General features: G+C 39.6%; 1 protein-coding gene across 1 annotated transcript; it reads right to left on the bottom strand.

Annotated features, from left to right (window-relative positions):
* Window positions 1-2439: 2439 nt before the first annotated feature.
* On the bottom strand, window positions 2440-24831 carry LOC134443747 (uncharacterized). The gene is made up of 6 exons (XM_063193359.1): window positions 24822-24831; window positions 17133-17399; window positions 7944-8258; window positions 7289-7600; window positions 2848-2937; window positions 2440-2587 (listed from the first exon to the last, which is right to left on the bottom strand). Exons 1-6 carry the CDS (start codon window positions 24829-24831, stop codon window positions 2577-2579), a joined length of 1005 nt encoding a protein of 334 aa, XP_063049429.1. The 3' UTR covers window positions 2440-2576.
* Window positions 24832-27180: the final 2349 nt, after the last annotated feature.

The raw sequence follows: 27180 nt of genomic DNA on the forward strand, positions 1-27180 counted from the left end.
CATGTTATGCGTTAAAGGGTTAATATGGTAATTGGACTATATCTAATTAAATATGCATTACATTTCAAAATGCAAAATCTCAAAATCTGAAAAAGCCAAGCTCAAAATTACTCTTTTATTTTGTTTCTAGTAAGCCAGAAGATATCTTCAGAAGAGATTATGGACATCTCTTTTTGTTTTGTAGTAAATCTAAAAATCTTTGTGCAGACTCACCAGCTAGCATTTTTTTTCAAAACATGATTATTAGATTATTATCTTAGATAAATAATTGAGTTTTATGTTTCTCAAGTTCTTCCAGACATTCTTTGAGTCTGGTGGTATCATTCTTAGCATGTATCAAGGGCAAGGTCAGCTGTCCTCAAATCATAGCCTCTCCACAGAGGTGTCCTAAGGGCTGGTGCTGGGACTCCTATTTGCCATGTACACTTCATCACTGGGCCATGTTATCTGTTCTCACAGCTTCTCATACTACTGTTACACCGATGAAGCACAGTTACTTTGTGCCAGATGACTCCACGGTCACACACATTTCCGCTTGCCTCTCTGAACTATCCACAAGTATGAAGGAATGCAACCTTCAGTTGAGCCTCGCCCAAATGCACTGCTGGTGATCCCAGCCAAAGATGTAGGTTGCCATGATATCTAACTCAATATGGATTCTGCTACTGTTGCCTCAAATAAGGCCACAATAAATCTAAGTGTCATTGTTGATGACCATCTATCATTCTCTGACCACAATGCCTCAGTTTCCCAGTCATGTCCTCTTTTTCATGCCCTAATTGAATACAAGGCCCTGACCCTTGCCTATGAAGCTACAACAGGCCCTACTCTGGCTTACCCGAAAGCTATGCTAAAGCCCTATGTCCTTTCAGGACATTGTCTGTCTCCAGTACCAACCGTTTCACCTTGCCCTCTACTTACACATGTAGTGGCTCCTGTCTATTCAGTTCAGCTGCTGAAAGACCCAAAATACCTAGTGACACCATGATTCATCACTGATGATGTGCCCTGACAAACAACACATGGATATTACCATAGCAGTAGTGTCTTTATCCACCCAAACAGCACTCCAAACAAACAGATCCTGAAAACATGTTAGTTCATGCCAATGTAATTATCATGTAGTAACCTTAATTTTACAAAACTTTGATCTTGAAAATGACACCTTTCCTGAAGTTAGATTTTCCTAGATTTTTAGTATGTTAGTAAGGACAGCTGGATGTATTGAAATCAGTTGAAAAACCTTTTGTATCAATTTTTTTGGGGTTTGGTGCATTTTGGCCATAGATGTACTCGACTACATGCTACGACTCCCACCACAGTCATATACCTCTACCATGTATCTCTAAGGCTGTTATAGGCTTCATATATCTCTAAGGCTACGACTCCCACCACAGTCATATACCTCTACCATGTATCTCTAAGGCTGTTATAGGCTTCATATATCTCTAAGGCTACGACTCCCACCACAGTCATCTACCTCTACCATGTATCTCTAAGGCTATGGCAATACAGTCATATACCTCTACCGTATATCTCTAAAGCTGTTATAGGCTTCAACACCTTGGTCATACAGAAACTAAGATCCTGAACTCTGCGGGAAGCCTTGGAAAAATAATATATCAAATATACAGGTCAACTTTTTACCAGAGTTCATGTCATGTCATCTGTAATGTATTGCTTATGTCAAGTCAAATATAATGTGTTTTCTATACCATGTCATGCTTGTCTCAAAATCAACACAGTATTGAAAAAATGCTGTTTAAGTAAACTCGCGGTGAGACTGTTTTTCATCCTGGAATGCCAGCAGTTGATAGAAATCTGAATACGGTATGTAAAGCGATTTTTCAAAGAAAAGTGTTTCCCAGAACACTCGTTCGGACCACGCTGTCAAAAGTTGCATGTGAGGTTTTCTGGCAGTGGACCGTGGAAGAGCCAGCGAGAGCCATCGCACTTACTAATGACTCGTATAAGCATCGACTGACTCGGGACCATGATTTAAAATTTAAATCCTACCCGGAGCTCCTTTAAGGACAGACATTTCTTTTTGGTTACTAAATCTAAAACAATTGAATCTCTGCTACTTAAATGACTTGTGTTAACTGTTATGTAAAAACAAAGAAAGGAACCTATGAAAACGTGTAGGCTGTGATGTGATGTTTGCTCAGCTGAACCAGCGATGATGAGAATTCATATTATGATATTTATATTACAATATAATGATGCTTATTATATAATTACATACATGATAGACAATTATATTGGTTAAAAGTTATGGTGTGTGTGTGCGTGTGTTTGTGTGTGTGTGTGTGTGTGTGTGTGTGTGTGTGTGTGTGTGTGTGTGTGTGTGTGTGTGTGTGTGTGTGTGTGTGTGTGTGTGTGTGTGTGTGTGTGTGTGTGTGTGTGTGTGTGTGTGTGTGTGTGTGTGTGTGTGTTTCTTTGTAATCATGCATGAGTGTGTCACAGTGTGTCCCAATCTGCCATCTTGGTCTGCAGTGCAGCTGATGATGAAGAGTGTGATGATGAAGAGTAGGTGGAGCTGCAACACTACAGGCTGGTCAGCTTCAGCAGAGGGATCACTGTGAATCTAACACACACCAGGAAGACAACACATTAGTGTTTGTGTGTGTGTGTGTGTGTGTGTGTGTGTGTATTAGTTATAGTGTAACATTACATGTTGGGTAAAATGCTCTTTTGACTGTCTATGACATAGACATGGTGTGTAGCACAATATGGTGATATGGTGTGCACATGCAAATTCATCTCATATAAGGTCTTATAAGGCTTGTTCAAAAGTAAAATACATTTCAACTTTGACGATTGAGTGAATGCAAGTTGTCTACTCACTCTGTCTCCGTCTCCTCCAGATTATTTCAAGTGCGATGGCACAGACAGTCAGAAACAGAACAATGGCAACTCTCACAACCATGTAGACATCTGAGAGGAGGGAAATAAAGAGAGTCTGCTTTAACTGTACTATTTACTCACGAGGGACGACCAGGATTTCAAACAGTTTTGATTTTCTTGCGACCCTACGATTGCGCCATCATGATTTGAAATCTCATGTCGTTACCCCATGTACACTACATGAAACGAGACTCACGATTGACCTCTGATTGAGCAAGACATCGTCCCCACTCCCAAAAAGCTGTGCGAGTGACAAATTGTAGCAAAATCGTGCAAAAAGGTGCACAGAGTAAGCCCGGCTTTAGATGACTTGGCCAAACTACAAAATATTTCAAAACCAAATTTGGATATTTGTTTTTGGTGCTAATTCGCCTAATTAGTAAAGAAAAAAACACACCAGAGAAAAGCTTGGGTCTCAGCATCTTAACCTGCACGGACTGATCTTGTGACCATGATGGACTAGCCAGGCCGTGCCCTCCTAGTGATGCAACAGCTTCAGCGTTGCTACCAGTCAGGTCAAGAGTCAATGCTAGTGCTTTCTGAGTTCCTGTAAATACGGGAACTCCTCCCACTCTGTTGGGAAGCAAACAATCATTAGCAAACCAAGGGAGGCCATTTTGGAAATGCTGTTTGGGAAATGTTCATTGTTATACTCTTGGTCAGACCAAGTCTCAAAGAGATTTGAAAGTCAATGATAATCAGGCTAATGATGAAGCTATTTTACCCTACCCAGACTGTGGGGGATAAAAGTGCCTTTGATTTTGCATTATTCATTAACGACTTAAGCTATGACTACGAAACTTGGAGACGTTTCCTAAAATTTAGTTGGCTACAGTTTAGTACCAAAAGATTATTATTGCCATGGCAACGGTTTACTGACAGGTATAGCTGAGCAAAAATCACTGATCTAAGTATCATTATTGTTCCTTCCTTATCACATACTACTTTTTGTATAGTTATTCCATTACATTAACACAAATTACCTACATAAGATACCTAATTTAATGTCAGCTTAATTTATTATCACTTGTGTATGCAAATGCTAATTTGAAGACGTCGCCACATACATCATCGCGGTGGGCTTTGTCTTTATCAATCATTTCACCTCAATTTCATTCATTCTGTTCATTTGTCATTGCATAAGTGTGTCGTGTATATCATGCCCTGCAAATTTGGTGATGATATATCCTGTTGTTGAGGACTTAACGATTGGTGCAATGTTATAAGACACTGAAACCACTTTACCATATCTATGATACTATTTTGTGACATAATTTTTCCTATTTTTGTGTTATTTACGTTAGCATCAGACAACTGTGTGAGCATTTAAGTGGTCTGAAGCATATCATCATTACAATTTAAGCGCATTACCTAAATTTGATGGACAATACATTGTGGTGAGGTTTTTGGCATTAAAATCAGATAATGACATCATGATGATGTCATAATACCACGTAGTGCCACCAGAATTATGTCATTCATACATTCCCATGTGTAGATCATCTCCACCAAGTTTGGTGGTCATACAGTATTCTGTTCATGAGTTATGGGTGGGTGTCAAAAGAGCACCTGGACAACTGAAGGCTTGTGCACAAGGACTTGCATCATGGGCTGCTTTAACAGACAAATGTCCGTCATTGAACTTTGATCTTTGAAGGATGATGGAAAATTCTGAAGCCTGTCGGTCATGTTGATGGATTATATTGAGGGTGATATTAATAATAAATCACAAGTTCCAGTAGACCCCTGTCCAGTAGAGCACGTGTGCATTTCAGCTAGGCATACTTAATGGCAGCTCAGAGATGACACCTCTGGTTACTGTTATCCTTCTTCTTTCATCCTCTCCCCTTGCTTGTCAAGCCACGCACAGCAGAGCTCATGCCTCTGTACTTAATCCAAATAATGAATGAGAAAATAGCCTAATGGTCTTTTCGCCACCAATATGACAGTTCTTTTTATTTAAGGTTCAGAACTTTTTGTAGACCTAGGTCTACTACATTTACAGACTATCTGATTTGACGGCAATGACGAAGTTGTCCTCATCGCCTTTCATTAAACCATTGTTCATATTTCTATAGCCTCACACGTCTCTTATTACCTCCTCGCTTGAAACAAAAAGTATGCGAATAGGATGTTTGCTAGCCAGAAACTTCAGTCAAAGGCATGATGGTCTACAACGGTTGATGGAAATGAATCAGTAAAAAACTGACAAACAGGAGCCTAAATATTATCAGGCAACTTACAGCAAGACAAACTTTGCCAGAAATGGAAACCCTAATTAGGCTCAGTGGCTTGGCTCACCAATATTTTTCTTATTTTCGTGACCTTTACCGTGCTCATAAAATGTAAGCCGATAAGGCTACATATAGAGGGTCTCCCTTCAGTACAGTCCCTGGCATTGTTCAATGAAGTTTTCACGAAATCTGGTCGTCTTCCTCATATAGGCTACAGGGCTAGTGCCTATTGGGCTAAATCTTTCAAGACACGTCTTTCCTTTCCATCGTGGATGTAAAGCCCAACGCAAATCTTATTTAACATTGGCTTTGTATTACAATCGATACATTGATCAGAAATAGAGCAAAAAGAGTGGGTGAGATCTGCACGCGTCTTTTAACCCTTGTGTTGTGTTCATAAGCTGCATTGTTCGGGTCATTTTTGACCCGTGATAACAAAACTCAGCCATAAAATACCTAAAAACACTAGTTTTCATCAAATATTGTTTTTCATCTCATAGCTAACTTGGTATGTATTCATATCCATGGAAATACTACTTTATTTATTCATCTTTTTGACTTTACAGGTCTTTTATCTTACATTATGCAAATCGTTTTTGATGACCAAAACTATCAAAACCTGCATAAATTCACTATTAATACGTCCTAAAGTGATACAATTAGTGATTATGTTGTCCATGTATTACAGCTGATATGAGAGTACAACAACCCCCAAATTTCTTTTATTAGTTTTTCTCTAATATTAAAAAAATATCATCAATAGTGACATTTGTGGTGTTCGGGTCCAAACCAACCCAAAGAGATTTATAGCAGGATAAAGACCAAATGTCAACTAAATTAGTTTTTCAGTGCATAAAATGAATGTTTAAATATGTTGACTTGGTGTTTTTCAATATTTATATGATTTTAGTGTGGTAAATATACAAAATAACAATTCTGTCAGAGTCACAGCTATTCTGCCAATCTAATGCAAAGATATAGGAAATGAACACCTCAATGAACATGAAAAAAGTCACACTATTCATCTGAATCCACTATGCTATGAGCATGGACCATTATCCCATTGCCACATAAACTTTATGGAAAGTATAAGACCAGTTCTACATGTTTGGGTGCCATTATGAATTTTTGATGCGTTTTTTGGACAAAATAATGTACAAAAAATATTTTGCAAACAAATATGCAAAAATGTTATTATATAATGCAGAAATGGATGTCAATTTTGACCCGAACACCACAGATGTAACTTTTTTTTTTTTGGACCTTTAAACTTTACTAAAATGATAAAACATATTTTTTGTTTTGACATGATTGTGACTGGGGATTAGATGAAGCCTCATTCCAAGAAAGTAAAGGAGAGTGTGTTTTTTTCACACTAAAACTTGAAAACGGGTCAAAAATGACCCGAACACAACAGAATGGTTAAAAAAAGTGCTTGTGGTGGTGAGTGACCAAAGCGCTGAACACTGAATCAGACGCACGAGAGTGAGAGAGAGATCTGCATTTTTTTAACAATGCAATTATAGATAGAGAGGGGAAGAGAGAGAAAGCAATAAGTGAAAAGCAGTGACACAGCAAAATGGACTCGATCCTCAAAGTTGGGGAATGAATGTCGAGTGAAAGGGCAGGTATTCACAGCGGTTTACTCTCAGCTGGCAGCAAATTGCGCATGTGTTGTTCACAGTGCTGGGTCACGACCCCCTACATCAGGGGTCCCCAACCTTTCTAGGCCTGAGGGCTACCAGGGCTACTGAGGGCTTTTGTTCAAAATCCTCTACTGATGTCTTGGCATCATTCTCAAATCACACTATTATTGAATGATAATTTGTTTATAGGTTGTAAAGAATAAATAATCTCATATTTAAATCAAGAAAAGCATTAACTGTGACTAAAATCTGGTAGTTGTCACTGTTTATTAACATCCTTGGTGGGCACCTCAGAAGCTCCTGGAGGGCTACCTGGCGCCCGCGGGCACAACGTTGGTGACACCTGCCCTACATTGAGAAATGAAATGATGGATAAAAACAGACTATGACAAAGTCTAACGCAACCTCTGACGTCGATGTACTACACATTTTTGGATCAATATCGGATTCTTTGAACTTGTGTGTTTGTGTTGTGTGTGTGTGTTTGTGTGTGTATTTCACCTGCTAGAAAGGATCCAAAGGTGTGGAGGGCAGAAGACACCTGCACTTGGCCTCCTGTAGTCACCTGGCACCTTCGCTGGCTGTAAGGGGCGGGACTTGTGAGGTTGACAGTCAGAGTGGTGCTGCAGGCAGATGTTTTCCTGGTCTGGTAATTGGTGGAGGTCCACAGGTTAGTTCCTGCCACCTCCACCCAGCTAAGGTTAAAATCCGGATGCAGAGTCAACAGGTCACAGTCAAAGCCAGTGTGAAGGACACAGGGCAGGGTCACATGATCTTCAGACTCCACCTCATTCTCACTGGGGGAAGATGGAACTGCAAGACAGGTGACATCATCAGACTCCAAATCATGACAGCATCAAACAGGTGACATCATCATGGAACCATCATTAACACTATATCACACACACAAAACACCCAATATCCATCGATAGACACACAGAAAAACACACACACACACACACACACACACACACACACACACACACACACACACACACACACACACACACACACACACACACACACACACACACACACACACACACACACACACACACACACACACACACACACACACACACACACACACACACACACACACACACACACACACACACACACACACACAATTTCAAAGTTGTAACTGAACACTTACCATCAAGAAGAATAAAGAGAAACTCTTTACTCCGACCACTCAGGGGATTGTAACATCTGTAGTATCCAGCCTCCTCAGTGGTGATGTTGGTGATGTGGAGGGAACAGTCAGGGAGAAGACTGAGTCTTTCAGCTCTCTCAGGGGACGTGTCTGGCCAGATCTTCCTGGTGGAAACTCTCCACTCATCTCTTTGAATTGTGAACTTGAAGCCCCAAACATCTGGATAGTCATGCCATTCCAAAGAGGAGCAGTTTGGACCCCCCACACCGTCACCGGGCAGGGTGGCTGTCCCTCCTACACTGGAGTAAATCACACCTGTAGATGACAAAAACACACGCATACACAAAAACACGATAGACCAATGATTTTTTGAACAGTTTTGATTTCATATAGCTACCAGAGTGAATCTCACAAGTTAGGATTAGCTATTTATTCATATTTCTAAAAAGCTAATGGCCTGTATGGTTTAAACTAATTATATGTTCACATTTAGTGTTTTGGTTTCCGGAATGAGTGCGGGTAGATGCTGGCACGTTTTAGCAGCCACTGCTCGTACTTTTCCACTCAATTAGGCTCCATTACTGACTCAAACTCACTTTGACAACTTTCGGACTATCTTATACCTTTTTGGACATGGGTGGTTGACGTTTAAGGGCGTAACGCAAAAAAAAAAAAAGTTTTTCAAATTCCTGAAAAAAATGATGGATAAAAATTGGAAAAGAAATGAAAAAAATAAAGCACTCAGTGGTCTGTGGAATTTCACCTTATTTTTGCCATTTTTGGGAAAATGTGTCCTGCATCAACACATAGCATAGGCATGTCACACCGCAGGAAAATGGAGTCACACCACAGGGAATTCACTGCATTATGGCCATTTTAATCCTTTTGTATACATGACTGACATCTGAGCTCATGCTAACTTGATAATGATATCGTGTTTAATCTTAATATGTGTTTTCATTAATAAAAAAGCTTTTTTTACTCCTATAAGAGCAGTCACACCACAGGACACCATAAAATGAACCTAAGCATTGCGTGACAGAAAGATTGCAATATGAAGACATATTAAGAGGTTAAGTGTCACCTTAAACTTCCACAGCACTCTCCAATAACTGAGGTACTGACTGGTTAGGAGCCAGTCTTTAAGACCCTTGTAGTTGGCCTTGCAGCTGCCCATTCACAAACATTGACATACATGTCACCCCACAGGACGCAATTTGTGTTACGAAATTGAACTTGTAGTTAATATTACTGTCTTGAGTTTTTTCCACATTCACATATCTTAATCTAAAGTTAAGATTTATGCAATCATGCCAAATGCTTCATACATTATTAAAAATGTTGTTGGTTAATTTATATATATTATTATATATTGTTTCATTAATGTTACAGTCACACTGCAGGATATTTGACATAGGTATAAACCTTTACATAAATGTTACGTTTCTTCTCATCTAAGACTAATATGAAACATAATGTACCACATCTTCTTTCATTGACATTTGTTTTTTAAAGGAAAATAACAGTTTTGTAGGTTTTTAACCAATGTTACGAAAAAACAAGGCGTCACGTCTCCCACCCACATACAAACTAGTCGCCGACGCTTGGCTGTGGGCAAATCGTGACGGCCTACCTGCTACATGGCGTTGGCCCGCTGCTGTGGCTGCTAGCTACTCAACACCTGTTTCCAATGCTGCTCCAGGGAGTTTGGACTGCTGTTGAGCCAGCGTGGCTGCTGGCCTCACCAACTTGTTCCATCCCCTGGTTGCTGGCTACACCAACTACTAGACACCGTTCTGTCTCACAGCGTCCAGCCTCACGTCTTGATTCTGTTGACTGACGGCGTGCTCGGATGACTCCCTCCCTAACTAGCGTCTCAGCGGCCCGGTCCACAGCATTTCGCCGCTTCGTTTAAAAGAACTTTATCTGCTTGTTCGCCTGCCTCCCTCGGCCGAGCTCGCCCCCCACGACGGAAGACTCTCCATCGCCATCCATCGCAGCTCCTGTCGTGGGTTTTGCTTATCATCTCCACGGTCAACAGTCAAACGTGACTGTTCCATTTTATCATGGACTTAACTTTCCACAGCCGTCTATTTTGTTGCGTTTTGTAAATTGAGTCTCTGTATGTCTTTGAGGTTTTTTTATGTTTTTTTTTATTTTATGTTGCCTATCTGTAAAGCGTCTTTGAGTGCCATGAAAAGCGCTATATAAATAAAATGTATCATTATTTATTATTATTTAGTGTTAGCTGTTTTTTTCATTTTTTTCATTTATCCTTTATTTAGCCAGGATTGTCCCATTGAGACTAGAGTCTCTTCTGCCAGGTCAAAATGGCAGCATACATATAGTTACAGACACAGACAAACACATAGACAAAAAGGAAAATAAATGTACAAAAAACACATTAAGAAGAATAAGTTTACATAAAACGTATGAGATAAAAAAGTAGCCTATGTGCTGCATAGTCAGAAACAATGACACTCCTCTGTGTATACTGTATTATTTTCCCTCTTAAACGTCTCTAATGAGGGCAGAGAGTCCATACATAATATCTTCTGCAACTCATTCCATAGGTATGGGGCATAAAAAGAAAACCCTGTTTTCCCTAATTCAGTGCGAGGAGTACAAGACTGTAGTAGTAACTTGTGTGAGGAACGTGTGCAATAAGATAAAGTACAAAAAGTCAACATATTACAGATATAATAGGGAAGTTTGCCCAACAGTGCCTTTGCAATAAAAAGTAACATATGCAATTTACGCCTTAAATACAAGGATAGCCATTGGACTTTAGAGTACAGATCACAATGGTGGCTTCTTGAGGGGGCATCTGTTACAAATAGCAATGCAGAATGATAAACTGCATCCAGCTTCTTGAGGAGACATAAGGGCGCATGCATATCAATTGTATCCCCATAATCCAACACTGAGAGAAAAGTACTTTGAACCAGCCTTTTTCTTGCTAGAAATGAAAAACATTTTTTCAAACGAAAATAAAAACCAACCTTAAGTCTTTTGGTCTAGCCAAATACCAAGATATTTATAAGAACTAACCCGCTCCAGGAGGGTACCATCAAGTGTTGCTAAGTTACCATCAGGACAAGATCTTGAACATGTGAAAATCATATACTTCGTTTTATTTTTATTTAGTGCTAATTTCAATTGCAATAAAGCATTTTGAACAGATATGAAGGAAGTTAGTAAAGAGGTCAAAGCATCTTGCACTGAGGTACCAACGGTGTATAAGGTGTATAAAATGGTATCATCAGCATACAGATGCACTTTGGCTGGGTTTAGGCCCTTATCTATATCATTAATATACAGAGAAAACAGGATTGGGCCAAGAACTGACCCTTGCGGGACACCTGCTTTTATGGTAAATAGGGTTGATTGAAGGTTCTCTAATGCAACACACTGTGTCCTGCCAACTAGATAATCTGAAAACCATTGTAACACTGGACTAATAAAACCTATTGCCGTAAGTCTATGCAACAGTATTTTGAAATCAAGTGTGCACAACATGATTTTTTTTCAATCAGATTATAAAAATTGGTGTGTTTGATAATGTGTAGAGTGGAAATCATGTTGGGTTATTACAATGTGTTGATTTTGAATAGATTAAGCATAAACTACGGGACCACAAGAGAGGGAGTCTTTTGATTTGGGGAACTTGGGTTAGCTGATGAGCCTTCTACTAGCCTGAGTCAGGACAGAAGGTCCTTTTGGCGTCAGAAGGAAGACAACAGGTGGTCACCATGACCCAGGCTGTATCAAATTGGCCCTGGCTGGAAGAGGCACAGGGACCGGTTTCAACTGCAATAGTCTGGAATATTGTATGATGACGATCCATTGGTATGTGAGCACAAGTGTTGTTGACATCACCTGTGAGTTCTATGACTGGATGTGCCCTGTCGAGGTGGTGGGCTAAAGCCTTGTTGTGGAGAGGTGTCAGATGCTCGTGGCCTAAAGAATGTTGTTATGATGTCCTTTCATGTAAAATACAAGTCTGAGGATGGAACCAGCGCAAGCTAATGGGGACGGGGACAAGTGACCTGTTGGAAGCAAATCTCATATGTTAAATTCTGTTAAACTAATCAAAAGTTATAGCAGTTTATATATTTTAGAGCGCCACCCGCAGGCCATTTTGCTGTTATCTGCTATTTTGCTATTTTATCTGTGTGTTTGACATTCAAACTCAAATTGTTCTATAGACCCTAAACTTCAACTTGGAAGTGAAAACCAAACTTTAACACCAATTTGAAATGACTGAGCCTAATACGACACCATTACAAGTCTGAGGATGGAACCAGTGCAAGCTAATGGGGACGGGGACAAGTGACCTGTTGGATGCAGGAACATCTTCTCCAAGGCCACATGTGTTGATTTGCCAGGCAGAGGATCAGGGGCACGTGAACACATGAAGGATGACTGGAAGTGTGTGCATGTATAACCCTAACATCTTTGGCCCTTTTCTATGGAACCAAGACAAATGGACCATCAACTCCAGTTGTATATGGCAATGTGGGTGTCTATGTGTTTATTTCATTTTTTATTTGTCCTTTATTTTACTAGGGTAGTCATAATGAGGCAGTTGCCTATTTTTCAAGTGGGCCCTAGCCAGGAGAGCAATAAAAAATGCAAAACACACTACGTAGGACTCACAATATAGACATAAACAAAAAAGTCACAAAAGACAACATGAACACAGAAAGCAAAGTATAAATGATTAAGACATAAAACATGCAGGATACAACCATTTAGGTATAGAAATATGCAGGACATAACAAAAACATGCCAGCAAGACAAACAGAGCTCATCAAGATGGCAAGACATCTGCAACACCATACCAGACAACACCATACCAGAAAGCACAAATACACAATACTCAGCAAGAAAGGCAAAAGAAAAACATAGCGTATAGGGCAACAGGATAGATACATGTTCAGAGATAAAACACAGAACTAGGACATAACAAGAAGCATAGACCAAAGCAGATATGGCAGACACTACAAGATGAACATAAGACATGATGCTGTATTTGGGGGAAGCAGTGCTCTGCCAACGCTTTTACATCTCAGTCTGTAGGCTACTCTTAGGGAAATTATAGTCTAGTGACTCTACTATCACTCACTGCGTTACAGCGTACAGTCTTCAAAGCCACTGCTGTCACTCCCCTCGTCCGAGTCACTCAGCAGTGGCGCCCTCGGCGACTCGGTGAGACGAATCCTGACTGAGTTGTTGGTAGCAGCGAATCCCCTATGGATCGGATCAACGCTTAAGTTTCGTTTTTGCCACGAGTGTGCGAGTCGCAAGGCAACTCGGCAGCGGAAGCGAGTGGTCATCTGCTGCTCGCCTCCTGACTGTCCCTGCTCAACTAGACTTCTGCTCCCAAATATTTGACTTTTAGTCTTCTTAAATACAAACACACACATTATTTATTGCAAAATCAGGAACATGCCGTTTCACTGTTGCCAAAGGCTGTTTGAGTCGTGGTTCCATGTTTAGTGAGGAGACCCAGGTGGGTCGGATCGCAGCATGAGTTTAGGAACTGTGACAATTCATAAAGTGAGTTTTGGTGATCAAACTGTCTTACTCTTTGATTTATCAACGTGAATTGATGAATGGAACAACAAAGGCGAGGCGCATAGCTACTTAACGGCAGAAACGTTTTAAAAAATATGTTATTATTATTTATTTTTTATTTATTTTAAAGAAGTGATCCGTCTAATCCGGATACCCTCCTTGGAATGATCCAATCAATCCGGACGCCTCAAAGATTTGAGTTAAGCACCTCAGTAGCCTGTGTTATGAGTGTGGATGGGTGTTTGTCAATGTTGTCCATGTATGGACAAATGTGTGTTAAACTAAGGACAAACAGGTAATGCCAGACACAGGAGTGATGTGAAGGTCTTAGGATGCGCATGACAACATAAGAAGATCTGGACGATTCCAGTTGCACACACAGAGACTATTTTGTTTACATATTATAGTGAAAGGATGTTACTGTATAATCATTTGGTTGAGGAAAATTCTGTGTTCATCTCTGTTGCCATCAGGGTGAGATAAGGTGAACCCAGAGCTCTTGTCATCAGGGTGAGATAAGCTCTGCATTTTATGCTTCATTCACTCTTCATTCACTTAGTAACTTAGTCATTTTCATGTATTAGATCAATAAATAATCTCTTAATTTGGACATAATCATAAATTGTCGGCTCTACTCCTTTCAGACGGGTGCTTCCGGATGAAGCTGACCCACTGGTAGGGTAGCTGGCGCTGACACCCTCACCATAAGCCTCCCAACGCCCCTTTAGTATTGAAACATAAAATAGCCCAATGCCTCCCATTGGGAATTAATGCCGCATTCCCCAGCGGTAGGAGCTTCCCAATATGCAACCAGGAGTCAGCTACCTCACACTTGAAAGTGTCTCAACCAGCAAGTCAAACAAACTACAAACATGGAGGGACAAAAATACATATCCACTTCTCAAATAAGCCAGCAATGTAAAAAAAAATGAGGTGTAAACAAAACCATGTTTTTTTTCTCTCATTTAATCTTTGAGAGAGGCAATGGTAATATAACTACACCATAAAAAAGTTCACGGGCGGTTTTGCAACCGTTAACCAGTCCGATTCAACTCTATTTGTCCATAGAATGATGATTGCCGAGCAATATGCAACGTCAACTATTCCGAACACTGTGCGCTGCCTTTGCTGTGATGACATCACGATTGTCAATGCGACAAAGTCAGTTTGCTTCGATTTGGCCCTAGCTCACGACTTGAACATTCCTCTTCAACAGACATTCTAGTCCAGCAGTTAACTGTCAAAATAGCCCAGAATAGTTCACTTTGGTATGCAAGCATGAAAATTGGCACAGATGTTCATTAGAATGTACTCTATCAGCTCAGGGCGTTGGCCACGCAAAAATCCAAGATGGCCGCCATTTTTCAAGATGGCCACCTTCTCCACTTCTAAATAAGTCTAAGAATAGTTAAATTAGTGATGCAAGCATGTCATTTGGTAAAATTGTTCATTTGAATGTACTTTTTCAAAATATGGTGTTGGCCACGCAAAATCCAAGATGGCCACCATTTTTCAAGATGGCAACCCTCGCCACTCGCAAATAAGTCTAAGAATAGTTAAATTAGTGATGCAATCATGTAATTTGGCAGAAATGTGTCTTTGTATGCACTTTTTTTTTTAAAAAAATGGTGTTGGATACACAAAATTCAAGATGGCCACCCATAGAGAGAGAGAGAGAGAGAGAGAGAGACAGCACTTTCGCTCATAAACCCCAAACAATTGGTGCCTTCTTGGCAGCCTCCAGAGCTGGTCTGTGAATGTGAGAATGAGTATGTGCTCCACAAATACAAAGTGCAGAAGGTATTACTAGTGGAGTCTGTAAAGGTTTTACCATTACGGAAGTGATAAAAGCACCAAACTTTGCATGGTGTGTCTTTAGGGTATTAAGCTGTAATTCTAGCCTAGGAGCCATCGGAAAAAAATAATTCTACCATGTCATATACAATGTCATGTTGTGTAATGCATTACATTGTTAGTACATGACATTATACTTAGCTGACAATGTTAATATAGTCCCAAATCCAGCAGAGATGAAGCAATGGCAGTTGTAGCCTGCTTGACAGATTGATGAAACTACTATTCCAATACCCCTTATGTTGTGTTCGGGTCATTTTTGACCCGTTTTCAAGTTTTAGTGTGAAAAAAACACACTTTCCTTTATTTTCTTGGAATAAGGCTTCATCTAATCCTCAGTCACAATCATTTCAACACAAAAAAAATACGTTTTATCATTTTAGTAAATTTTAAAGGTCCAAAAAAAAAAAAGTTACATCTGTGGTGTTCGGGGGTCAAAATTGACCCGGTATAGATTTTTGGTTGTTTTATGCATTTCTGAAAAGCTGTTGGTTGCCCTTTGTCTTCAGTTTGGTGATTTATGGTGAGGAAAATATATGTCTTGCCTGAACTTTTTTTTGCCAGCTTTTTGATATAACAAATCCAATATGGCCGCCGGACAGTCCCATACACTACAATATGTCATATCTCCTGTTGTGAAAGGAGTACAGATGTATTTCTGGTGTCTACTCATATGTTTTCATGGTCAGGGAATCCATTTCTGCATTATATAATGATATTTTTTGCACATTTGTTTGCAAAATACATTTTTGCACATTATTTTTTCCAAAAAACGTATCAAAAATTCATAATGGCACCCAAACCTGTAGAACTGGTCTTATACTTTCCACAAAGTTGATGTGGCAAAGACATAATGGTCCATGTTCATGGCATAGGGGATTCAGATGAATAGTGTGACTTTTTTCATGTTCATTGAGGTGTTCATTTCCAATACCTTTGCATTAGATTGGCGAAATAGCTGTGACTCTGACAGAATTATTATTTTGTATATTTACCACACCAAAATCATATAAATATTGAAAAACACCAAGTCAACATATTTAAACATTAATTTTATGCACTGAAAAACTAATTTAGTTGACATTTGGTCTTTATCCTGCTATAAATCTTTTTGGGTTGGTTTGGATCCTAACACCACAAATGCCACTCTTGATGATATTTTTTAATATTAGAGAAAAACTAATAAAATAAATTTGGGGATTGTTGTACTCTCATATCAGCTGTAATACATGGACAACATAATCACTAATTGTATCACTTTGGGAGGTATTAATAGTGAATGTATGCAGATTTTGATAGTTTTGGTCATCAAAAACGATTTGCATAATGTAAGATAAAAGATCTTTAAAGTCAAAAAGATGAATACATCAAGTAATATTTCCATGGATATGAATACATACCAAGTTAGCCATGAGATGAAAAACAATATTTGATGATAACTAGTGTTTTTAGGTATTTTATAGCTGAGTTTTGTTATCACGGGTCAAAAATGACCCGAACACCACAGGTGTATGCAGCTTACGAACACAACACAAGGGATACATTTGAGCAAGTAGGAAGTTAGAAACAACCCATCTCCCACTGTTGGGGAATGCGCCATAAGCACCGACCCCTCTCCCCAATGCCCCCTTTGGAGCTGTAGACAGTAGACATTATTCACATACACATTCACTTCAGTGTTAAGTCATTTCTCTCTTTTATACCCAATTTCACTGTGGCAGGTGTGTCATTTCATGGCTGTAACTGAACACCTACCGTCGAGAAGAATGAGCAGAAATTCTTTCCTCTGACCACTCAGGGAATTGTAACATCTGTAGTTTCCAGCCTCCTCAGTGGTGATGTCGGTGATGTGGAGGGAACAGTCAGGGAGCAGACTGAGTCTTTCAGCTCGCTTAGGGGGCGCGTCTGGCCAGAGCTTACTATAGCTCAAACCCTCATGCCATTCCACAGAGGAGCAGTTTTGACCCCCCACACCGTCACAAGGCAGGGTGGCTGTCTCTCCTACTCTGGAGTAAATGACACCTGTAGATGACACAAACAGTGCTGAGGTTGACACAGGTATGTATCTGCTAGTCCAAGTGTTGTGTGTGTGTGGGGGGGCTATATACTGTATAACATAATAATATACCTGTGTGTGTCTCTGTGTGTGTGTGAGAGAGGTATTTTTCCTGAATATATTTTCCTATTTTCTTTCTAAGGGGGGGTTAAATGTGTTAGGGGGCGTGTTGGGGGTCCAAGGGGGCGAGGCCTTGTCCGTGTGTGCGTGATAGGAAGTCTTGTACTTCTGTGTGTGTGTGTGTTTGTTTGTGTGTGTGTGTGTGTGTGTGTGTGTGTTGTGTGTGTGTGTGTGTGTGTGTGTGTGTGTGTGTGTGTGTGTGTGTGTGTGTGTGTGTGTGTGTGTGTGTGTGTGTGTGTGTGTGTGTGTGTGTGTGTGTGAGTGATTCTATGATTCGAGTGTGCTTTTCGCAAAAGCAAAATGTCAATTATCAGATTTTTTAAAATAAATGACCTAGATGTTTCCAGAGTGTATACATTTAACAAGTTGCCAAGCTAAATCTTACATAATTTGTCAAATATTTTAATGATACTTTGTCATTTCAAACATATATAAAACTACTAGACAGTTGAAACAACATATGTTTGAAAGTGCTTATGTCCATTAACAATAATGTTGTCCTCAATCTGTGGAACTGATATGGAAAATGTGATTGTTGAGCTTTATTAATAGGATTTCATGATTCACTGTGATACAGACTGACACTTTTTTCATTATAAATCCCTGTAACATCTGATTTGAATTTAGTCACCCTCCTTACACAAGACTTCCCTCTCCTGATATAATCCCTAGTATCTGTTCATAGTATTTTTCCAACATGTAAGAGATCAATCGCACAAAAACAGTTTCAAAACAGTCAGCTGTGTTATTCAACTCTGTTACCGTCAACACTGCAGGAGTACAAGCTAGCACTTTTTTAGGAGAGAAAACAGAGCAGACAAACCCATCTCCCTAAAACAAATGATTTTGTTCGTTTGTCTATCAAGATGGAGATATATTGGCTAAAACATACTCCTCCTCAACTGTCATAGCTAATGCGTAACAAAATTGACAGTGACACAGCTTGACATTTCATTTGGTAACTGAAGACCTCAGAACTTCCACCAAAACACTTTAACCCTCAAGCGACCGGCCTGTTTTTGCGACTAATCTGACGGAGCGGGGTCATTTATGACCCCAAGGAGTTTATATAGAAATACCAGTGTATAAATTATTTTTTGGGTTCATTTAAATTTATTTACATCTTGCACATACTTGTCCCTCATCTAAAGCAAAAAAAAATGTGATTTTATTGATTTGCTAAAAATTAGTCAAACTTACATACGTATATGCTAAATATGATGTATGCCCTCATTTGCATATGTAAACATCAAAATACAAAAAACATCCAATACATTTTTTTCTTTTCTCATCATCAGTAATCAACTGAGAAAATTAGGAAAACTGAGGAAATTTTAATGGTGGTATCTATCATTTACATGTTTTAGCCTATTCACTTGTAGTAATCTTACCATAATAATACAGTATATTTATGCTAATTATGGAAATTGCTCAAAGTGATACTTTGGGAAACCAAGCTAAATTCTATCCATTAGGCCCAAAGATTATATTTCTGCAATAAAACTTTAGGCTACTCAACATTTCTGGGTTCATGACAGTGGTGTAGCTAGAAAAGAAAATCTAGGTGTTCCCAAGAAAATACAGGCGTTCCTTATTTATTTTATTTTTTTTCCAACTCAGAGTAAACACAGCACGTTTGCACGGATCGGCCTACTATCACGGTGTCATACTATTACGCATACTTTTACGCATGAATCATGATTGGCAAACCCAACCTAACTTATTTGTTGCTATATTTGCGCTGCAACTGAATTCAAAGGGATGCATATTGGCTTTAAATATGCATCAATTATCTCATCAGAGTCCATTCCTCGGCAAGCTCCTTTTCAAACAGTGACTGGAAGTGTTGCCAAAAAACCAGTTAATTCTTGAAAACACATCTTATAGCTGTAACGGTGGCTCTGGCGTGTAGGGCATCAAAATATTATTAAGGAAATGTTAAAACTAGCACACAGAAAACCAATCCACCAGTTGGGCTGCGTTTGAAACGTTACTTAGTGTTCAATTTATATTCCGAACATGGAAAACAACAAGGACAGCCTCCAACGCAAGGAAGGCAAAACACAGCCAGTCTGGCTAGTAGCAGAAGTTTTCACAAACCCAAAAGGCCGACCGGTTTAAACAAAACAAATGAGAAAAGGAAAGGATGGGAAGAGGGGTACAGACAGGCTGGGCTGGCTGGAAGAGGCGTGTGTGTGTGAGTGTGCGTGTGTGTGTGTGTGTGTGTGTGTGTGTGTGTGTGTGTGTGTGTGTGTGTGTGTGTGTGTGTGTGAATGTGACGTGGGTAATCACGGTTAGCACGAGCAACAGTCAGCTTACCGGTTGTCCAGAAAATCAGAAAGTAAAGGAAATGTCTTCACGGTACCTGACCTGTTCCGAGCGTCCCAGCGTCCCACAACTCCAAACGAAATACACAATTCACACTTGGTAGCAGTCCGAGTTGGTAGTCAGTCGGCGTGTTACTCTCTCCGCAACTAATGCTACTCCTCCACCAAGTAGAACACACCGTTTACAGGCATCTCCATACTGGCATTCTTAATGCGAAATCTCCCCTAAAGATCATAATGTGATGTTGTTTAATCCATTTCGTGTTAGTTATGCTAGCGACTGGACTTCTTTATGGAGCGTTCATGCGGGGTATCAGCTGCATCAAAATCTTCAAACTTGTTTTTAAAACTACCACGTCTGTACTGTCTGTGTCTGCGCGCGCGTTATCGTTCACGCATGGTCTTCTCTATGGGATGTACTATATTTATTTTAGGAGCAACGTACGAATGAAAGGGTTGAAATCCATACTCGTCGCCTACATGTGCGGCATTTTTATCATTTCGTTTCCATAAAAATTTTAGGCACATAACTCTCGCGCCCTCCGCAATTTAATATTGCACTCCAACCAACTGTATCGGGCTAAATCATTTAGCCCTGCTTTTTGAAGGGAGAACCTCTGCGATTCTGGAACCTGAAGTCTGTTGGGCCTAAAGCCGTGGCTTTTTAAAATAATTTCGATGAGAACTCTGTTTCATCGCAGCATATTTTAGAACCATCATGTTGCACCACTGACATAGCCTATTCAGTAGCCTACCAATGATATGCGATTCTAAATGTAATTCTATTACGAGAGACTCCACTCGCCACCTTTCCGGGTGGTACTGTAATGACAGCTCCACTAGGTGCACTCCAGGCATAGCCTAGGTCCACTGGTGAGTGGGGAGGCTGCATGTAAAACCTATGATTGCACTCCCGACGCTTGCGTTTACAATCGGTTGTCAAGTGACGGCAATTTATTTTAGGTGTTCCAGTTATGAAAGTAGGTGTTCCCGGAACCTTCTGGAACACCTGTAGCTACGCCACTGGTTCATGAAATCACAAGATCAGGGAATATGGTAAGTTACATAGACAAAACCATGTCTCAAACATATAACCATATGCACACTCAAAATTTCTCTGAAACTTCCTCTGGACATTGCAGCTGTGAAAAGGTGTCTTCCATATATATTAGAGCAAAGGAATAATTTAACTGATGCTTCAGCCTTTGTATAGCCATATGATGAGGAAAATTCTAAAAACGCCATTGATTTCTACACCGATGACTTGTTTCCTCCCTCTTTGTTCATCAGGATGACTTCCATTTCATATTCTCATCATGTGTCTAGGACCACTGTGCCATGATATCAACAAATATGGAGCAATAACATAGGAAATGCTGCCTGGGTGCCCTCACAATATGCTTCGTTGGCTATCGCAGGGGTGCCCTATTTATTTATATAATATATTATATTTTAATACTATAAATGTTTATATTATGAATATTTTAAGTCTGCTGCCCAAAGAAACAAAATACAAAAATCAGAGTTTGAAAATTACAGCAACAATGGCCATTATAATGTTGAGATGGATCCTCTCAGGGTCATAAATGACCCCAGACGTGTTTTGGTTATAAATCACCCACAACATGCACAACATATGTATTGACAAACTCCCAGAAGGACAAGTTTTTCTGATGAAAATTGCAGAAATGGTGTATGAAAATATGTGCCCAGGGCCATAAATGACCCCAGTCGGTCGCTTTAGGGTTAATCAATTCATGTCTTTGTACGCTTTACCTGTGTTTTTCTACTTTTGATTTCTAATTCAGGTTCTTATGATTATGTTGAGAACACAGTTGACAGGCAATTTTCCCTCTCTAAGACCATAGAAAATAATGGATTAAGCTAGGCCTGTCCAGTTGCCTTCGACTGCTTATGGCAGTGTTTCCCAACCACTGTGCCGCGGCACACTAGTGTGCCGTGAGAGATCGTCAAGTGTGCCGTGGAAAATTCTTGTTTAAAAAAAAAAAAAAAAGAATTCATTCTTATCAGCAAATAATGCCTATATGACATTATGTAGTGTCTGCTGTTGACTGGCGTCCTCACAGACAGGTCTGTGGGCGTCCTAATCATGTAATAATTCCTTATCACTAGGTGGCAGCAGGTAGCGAATAGCATTGTAGTAGCTGTCAAAAAAGGCAAATGCCGTGCCGTGAGCTCGAGTCAATACAAAGACAGTTACATTTCATTTGGATTTAGGTCAACCGGTAGGCTACTTATACGTGGGATGCAACGGCACCGATTCCATTGTGCTTGGTATGTAAACGAAACACCCTTCACAAAACAAGAGTGCAGACTATTTTGTTGGCCTGCGTAAGCAAACAGAGAACCAAGCAACATTTATGAGGGAAAAGGGTAAACGAGAGAACCTTAAAGCTAGCTACCACGTCTGAACTTGTAGCTAAATCAGAAAAGTCACAAAGTGGCAGAGACGCTAATATTACCTGCCTGCAAAGCCATTATAAATGAGATGCGTGGACCTGAAGCGGTTAAAGAAATAGCCGAAGTCCCACTCTCAAATAACACAATTTCCAGACATTGATGACATGTCTGCTGACATCGAAAGTGTGGTTTTGGAAAAGATCCGTATCCGTGAGAAATTTGCGTTGCAACTTGACGAGGCTGATATTAGAAGACATGCGCATTGCGCGTCTTGGCCAACGTGCGCTTTGTGGATGGAGACGCAATCAGAGAAAGCGTTCAAGCGTTGAACTTGCAAGGCATAACAGAGATTGATATTAAACATGCCTATTCATATTGTAACAGTGAAATATTTCCTAAATACCATTGCTACTGTCAGAATAAGCATTATTTTCTGTATTCCTGCAAATAGAATGCTTTTGGACAGAATAACAATTTGTAAATAGTAGGCCTAGGCCTACTTTGAAGTTAATAGCTTCCTTAAGAAGGGACATAAGTGCACTTTTTATTTGAAAGAGGAAATTTAAAAGATGATTAAAAAATACATTTTTGTGTTTATTTGATTGCTATTCAAGACACTTTTATAAAAATGACTATATTGTTAGGCGACTACTATAATTTGTTTTCATTATTTCATCATTTTTGGTTGGTGGTGTGCCGCGAGATTTTTTGAAGGGAAAAAGTGTGCCCTGGCTCAAAAAAGGTTGGGAAACACTGGCTTAAGGTATATCCCTGAAACGTGCAGTCCCCATCATTCCTACCAGTCCCCTCCCCCTTTCATAGATGTATATGAGTGATTCTACGATTCGCCTACGCTTTTGGCAACGAAATAACCTAGATGTTTACATAGTGTATATATTTAAGTTTCCAAACAAACAAATTGCCAAGCTTAATCTAAAATCATTTGATAAATACTCTAATGAAAGCGAACATTTGCTTGATTATTTTGTCAACAGTGTTATGGACAAATACGATGTCATTTCAAACATTTATAAAAATACTACAGAGTTGAAACAACATACGTTTGAAAGTGCTCATGTCCCTTAGCAGTGATGTTGTCACTAATCTGTGCAATTGATATAGAAAATGTGATTGTTGAGCTTCATAAGTAGGATTTTATGATTCACTGTGATTGTCACTGACACATTTTTTATTATAAATCCCTGTAACGTCTGATTTGATTTTTTTCACCCTCCTTACACAAGACTTCCTTCTCCAGAGATAATCCCTAGTGTCTGTTCATAGGATTTTTCCCACACATAAGGGATCAATAGCTCAAAAACACTGTCAAAACAGTGAACCGTGTTACTCAACTGTGTTACGGTCAACAGTGCAGGGGAACAAGTCGGCACTTTTTTAGGAGAAAAAAACAGAGCAGACAAACCCATTTCCTGTTTGTCTGTCAATATGGAGATTATCTTCCACACACCGCGCTCTTCTGTCTTGTTGGTGTGTCTCTGAAGTAATCTAGTAGTAGGAAATGGATCGCACTCAATGTTTTTCTTCTTTCTTGTTGTTTTCTTTTATTTTAACATTGCAGGGACTGACATGACAGATGTTTCGGCTGCACAGAGCCTTCTTCAGTGTCAATATGGAGATAAAATGGCAAAAACATACTCCTCCTCAACTGTCATCAGTGTTGCCAGATTGGGCTGGTTCCCGCCCAATTGGGCTACTTAGGATGGCCGTGTGCGGGTAAAAATGGCATTTATCAGAAAAACCCTCCCACTTTTTGCCATAGAAACCAATAGAATTGGGCGTGATTTTGTGCTTCTACACTGTAAAACATTTGTAGTCAGTTCGACTTCCAAATCCAAGCTCCCGTGCTGCCTTAAGTTTGCATGTTAACTCAACAACAGGCTTATTTTTGTGTCAACTCAGAAATCAAAGTCTAGAAAGTTGATCCAACTACAATATTGTTGTTGTCTCAACAAAATGTTCTTAGTCATCAAAGTTGATTGGACTTCGTAGCCATTGTTGGATGAAAATGATAGTGTAAGCTGAATTAAAAAGCCATCACAAATCATTTCAATTTAAGATTGGGAGTTTAAATAACATAATGATAGACATCGATATATGACTTCAATTCCAAATTTATTTTAACTTTTACAGTACATTCAAGACGACTCACAGATTCAAGATCCCCTGCTGCCTTACATTTGTAAGTCAAAAAGTTGTAAGTCAAAAAGTTGATTCAACTACATAGTTGTTGTTCACGTTCAATGTCCCACATATTAATACAGGCACAGACCATTAATACTTTATACCATCAAAATTAATGACAAATCAGCTAGCCAAACAGGGTACGGACGAAATTGTGGGTGCAGTAAGAAAACATGTTTTGACTTTTGGTAAGACTGATGGAGGGACAAAGAATTTATGTAGAAAAAAACAAACTGTAGAGAGCTGTGGTCTAATGGTAGGGAGTTAATCTTGCAATTGGAAGGTTGCAGATTTGAATCTGTAACCATACATCAGTACCCTCATCCATGACTTCTGGGCCCTTAGGAATCTAATTCAAACATTACTCCAGGGACTATTTTACCAATACGCAGTGTGATGTCATTGAAAAGAGTATAGTACATGATGTAGTCCAAGTCCAAAACACTGTGTGGTCAACAGTCCATGTTTTGTGAACACACAAGAGATTCACAGTCTTTTTCTTCACATTGAGCCCAACTAGCCAGTTGGCATGTCCCTTTTGAAATGAATGATGACCTTGTGATGAATGATGATGAAGACTTGTAGCTGGCCTTTGTCTTTGATAAGCAGTCCAACTTGCATCCCTGTCAGCCTCAAGTTGCTCTTCACCATGAACCTGAAAAGATAAAAATAAGAAAAAATAACTTCTTATGTGTGAAACAGCTCTCTCGCTCTCTCTCTCTATCTCTCTCTCTCTCACACACACACACACACACACACACGCACAGATAAATAGGACATCCCGAAACACTTTAAACCAAAGTACTGTATGTTTGCATTGTCTTTTTTTCAAAGTGTAAGAAAATGTGCACAGACATGAATTTACAGTTCTGTCTATTCTCAAAAATATGTCTAAGGTTTACACTGTGAGACCGGCAACAGTCCTTGGATGTGAATGCAACCATTGCAAATGAATGAATAATATTACAAATAGACCTGTATGTGGTATAGTGCGTTGCCATTAGTGCCAGGATAAGAGTGGATGTCAGTTTGAAAATAGATGGTGACTAAACAGTCACATGATATTTAATAAACACCTACTTAACGATGTAAAGTGTGTATGCATTACACCCCCCCAAACACACACACACACACACACACACACACACACACACACACACACACACACAGTATATGGGTGGACTATAATTGTTGTTAGAGAAGAGAATGGCCTGAAAGAGCAGAGGTGTCAATTCTGGCAACACAGATTACCTCACCTACTGAATTTGCTTATCCAGGAGTTTTATCTATGTATGAAAAAAAAATAGGAAAGCATTTGTAAATATGAAGACTTACAGCATACAGGAGGAATCCTCTGGAAAGTGTGGGAGTTGATGTAGAGTTGTGCAGTGGTTTTGGTTTGTGTCCTGCAAAAACAGATGAGTGTAGTTGTAAGAGATTATGATTACCTTGAATCCAAACCTAGGCACTAGAGTAAAACAAGAGTAAAACTGCCATTACGCTCTCTCTCACACATACTCTATCTCTCTCTCACACTCACACACACACACACACACACACACACACACACACACACACACACACACACACACACACACACACACCACACACACACACACACACACACACACACACACACACACACACACACACACACACACACACACACACACACACACACACACACACACACACAGAAAATGGGCAATTAACTGTGTTATTGGTCAATAGTATAACAGCATGAATGTTCACCAGAGGTGTCAATCCTGGCATAGGTAGAGAAATACCCTACCACAGTTGCCTGTGCATCAGTTACATCCATAAGGGTATAGGACAGTATTTGTAAATATAAAGTCTTACGTCGTCCTGGAGGATTCCTCTGAGTCAATGTAGAGTTGTTGTCCTCTGGTTTGGGTCTGTGTCCTGCAAAGACAGGTGAATGTAAATGAATTGTATGTATTACCTTGAATCACAATATCTGTACATAGTGATGGAAAAACACAGCATAGAACATATTGTATACATATTACATTCCATACAGTCTATAGAGTACAGTAGGCTACCAACCTGTTTTCAGTTGCTCTCTAACGCTGAAGAGCCTCAAGACAACCCAGAAAGAACGGAAAGGTCCCATGAAGGTCTGGTAACAGTCTTGTGGAACACTGCAGTTAGCTGAAGCAGATAAATAACAGAAAAGAAAAGAATAATATATGAGATGGAGACATAAAAACAACTGTATGGATTACATTGCTCAAGTAACAAAATCCATGATTTGCATGTCATAGTCATTAGACAGATTTACCTGTATTACTCATTAAACAACACACTCCACGGCCTCAATGAGTGGTTCAATCCTCACAAATTCCTCTTCTGTGAGAATGTTCCCGTCAACTCCATCGTCAGACCCCATCATCCGTTGGTAGAAGCATGCATTTGCACCCTGTAGTTAAAACACAATAATTATCTTGTATTAGGCCTACTACGTTTTTACATGATTTTCATCTTGACTAATGTCGTCTACCGATTGTGATACAGCAGCATTGCGATGAAAACATCGCTTCAAGAGGCATGTTGCCGCAATGGCTAACTGCACCTTTGAAGTACAACCAGAAATGTCCTTCAGCAGTAAGCCTACATGAGTTTGACTTCGATTAAAATGAAGTAAAATAAACAGCCG

Source organism: Engraulis encrasicolus, unplaced genomic scaffold (assembly GCF_034702125.1).
Source record: "Engraulis encrasicolus isolate BLACKSEA-1 unplaced genomic scaffold, IST_EnEncr_1.0 scaffold_361_np1212, whole genome shotgun sequence".
Taxonomy (NCBI): domain Eukaryota; kingdom Metazoa; phylum Chordata; class Actinopteri; order Clupeiformes; family Engraulidae; genus Engraulis; species Engraulis encrasicolus.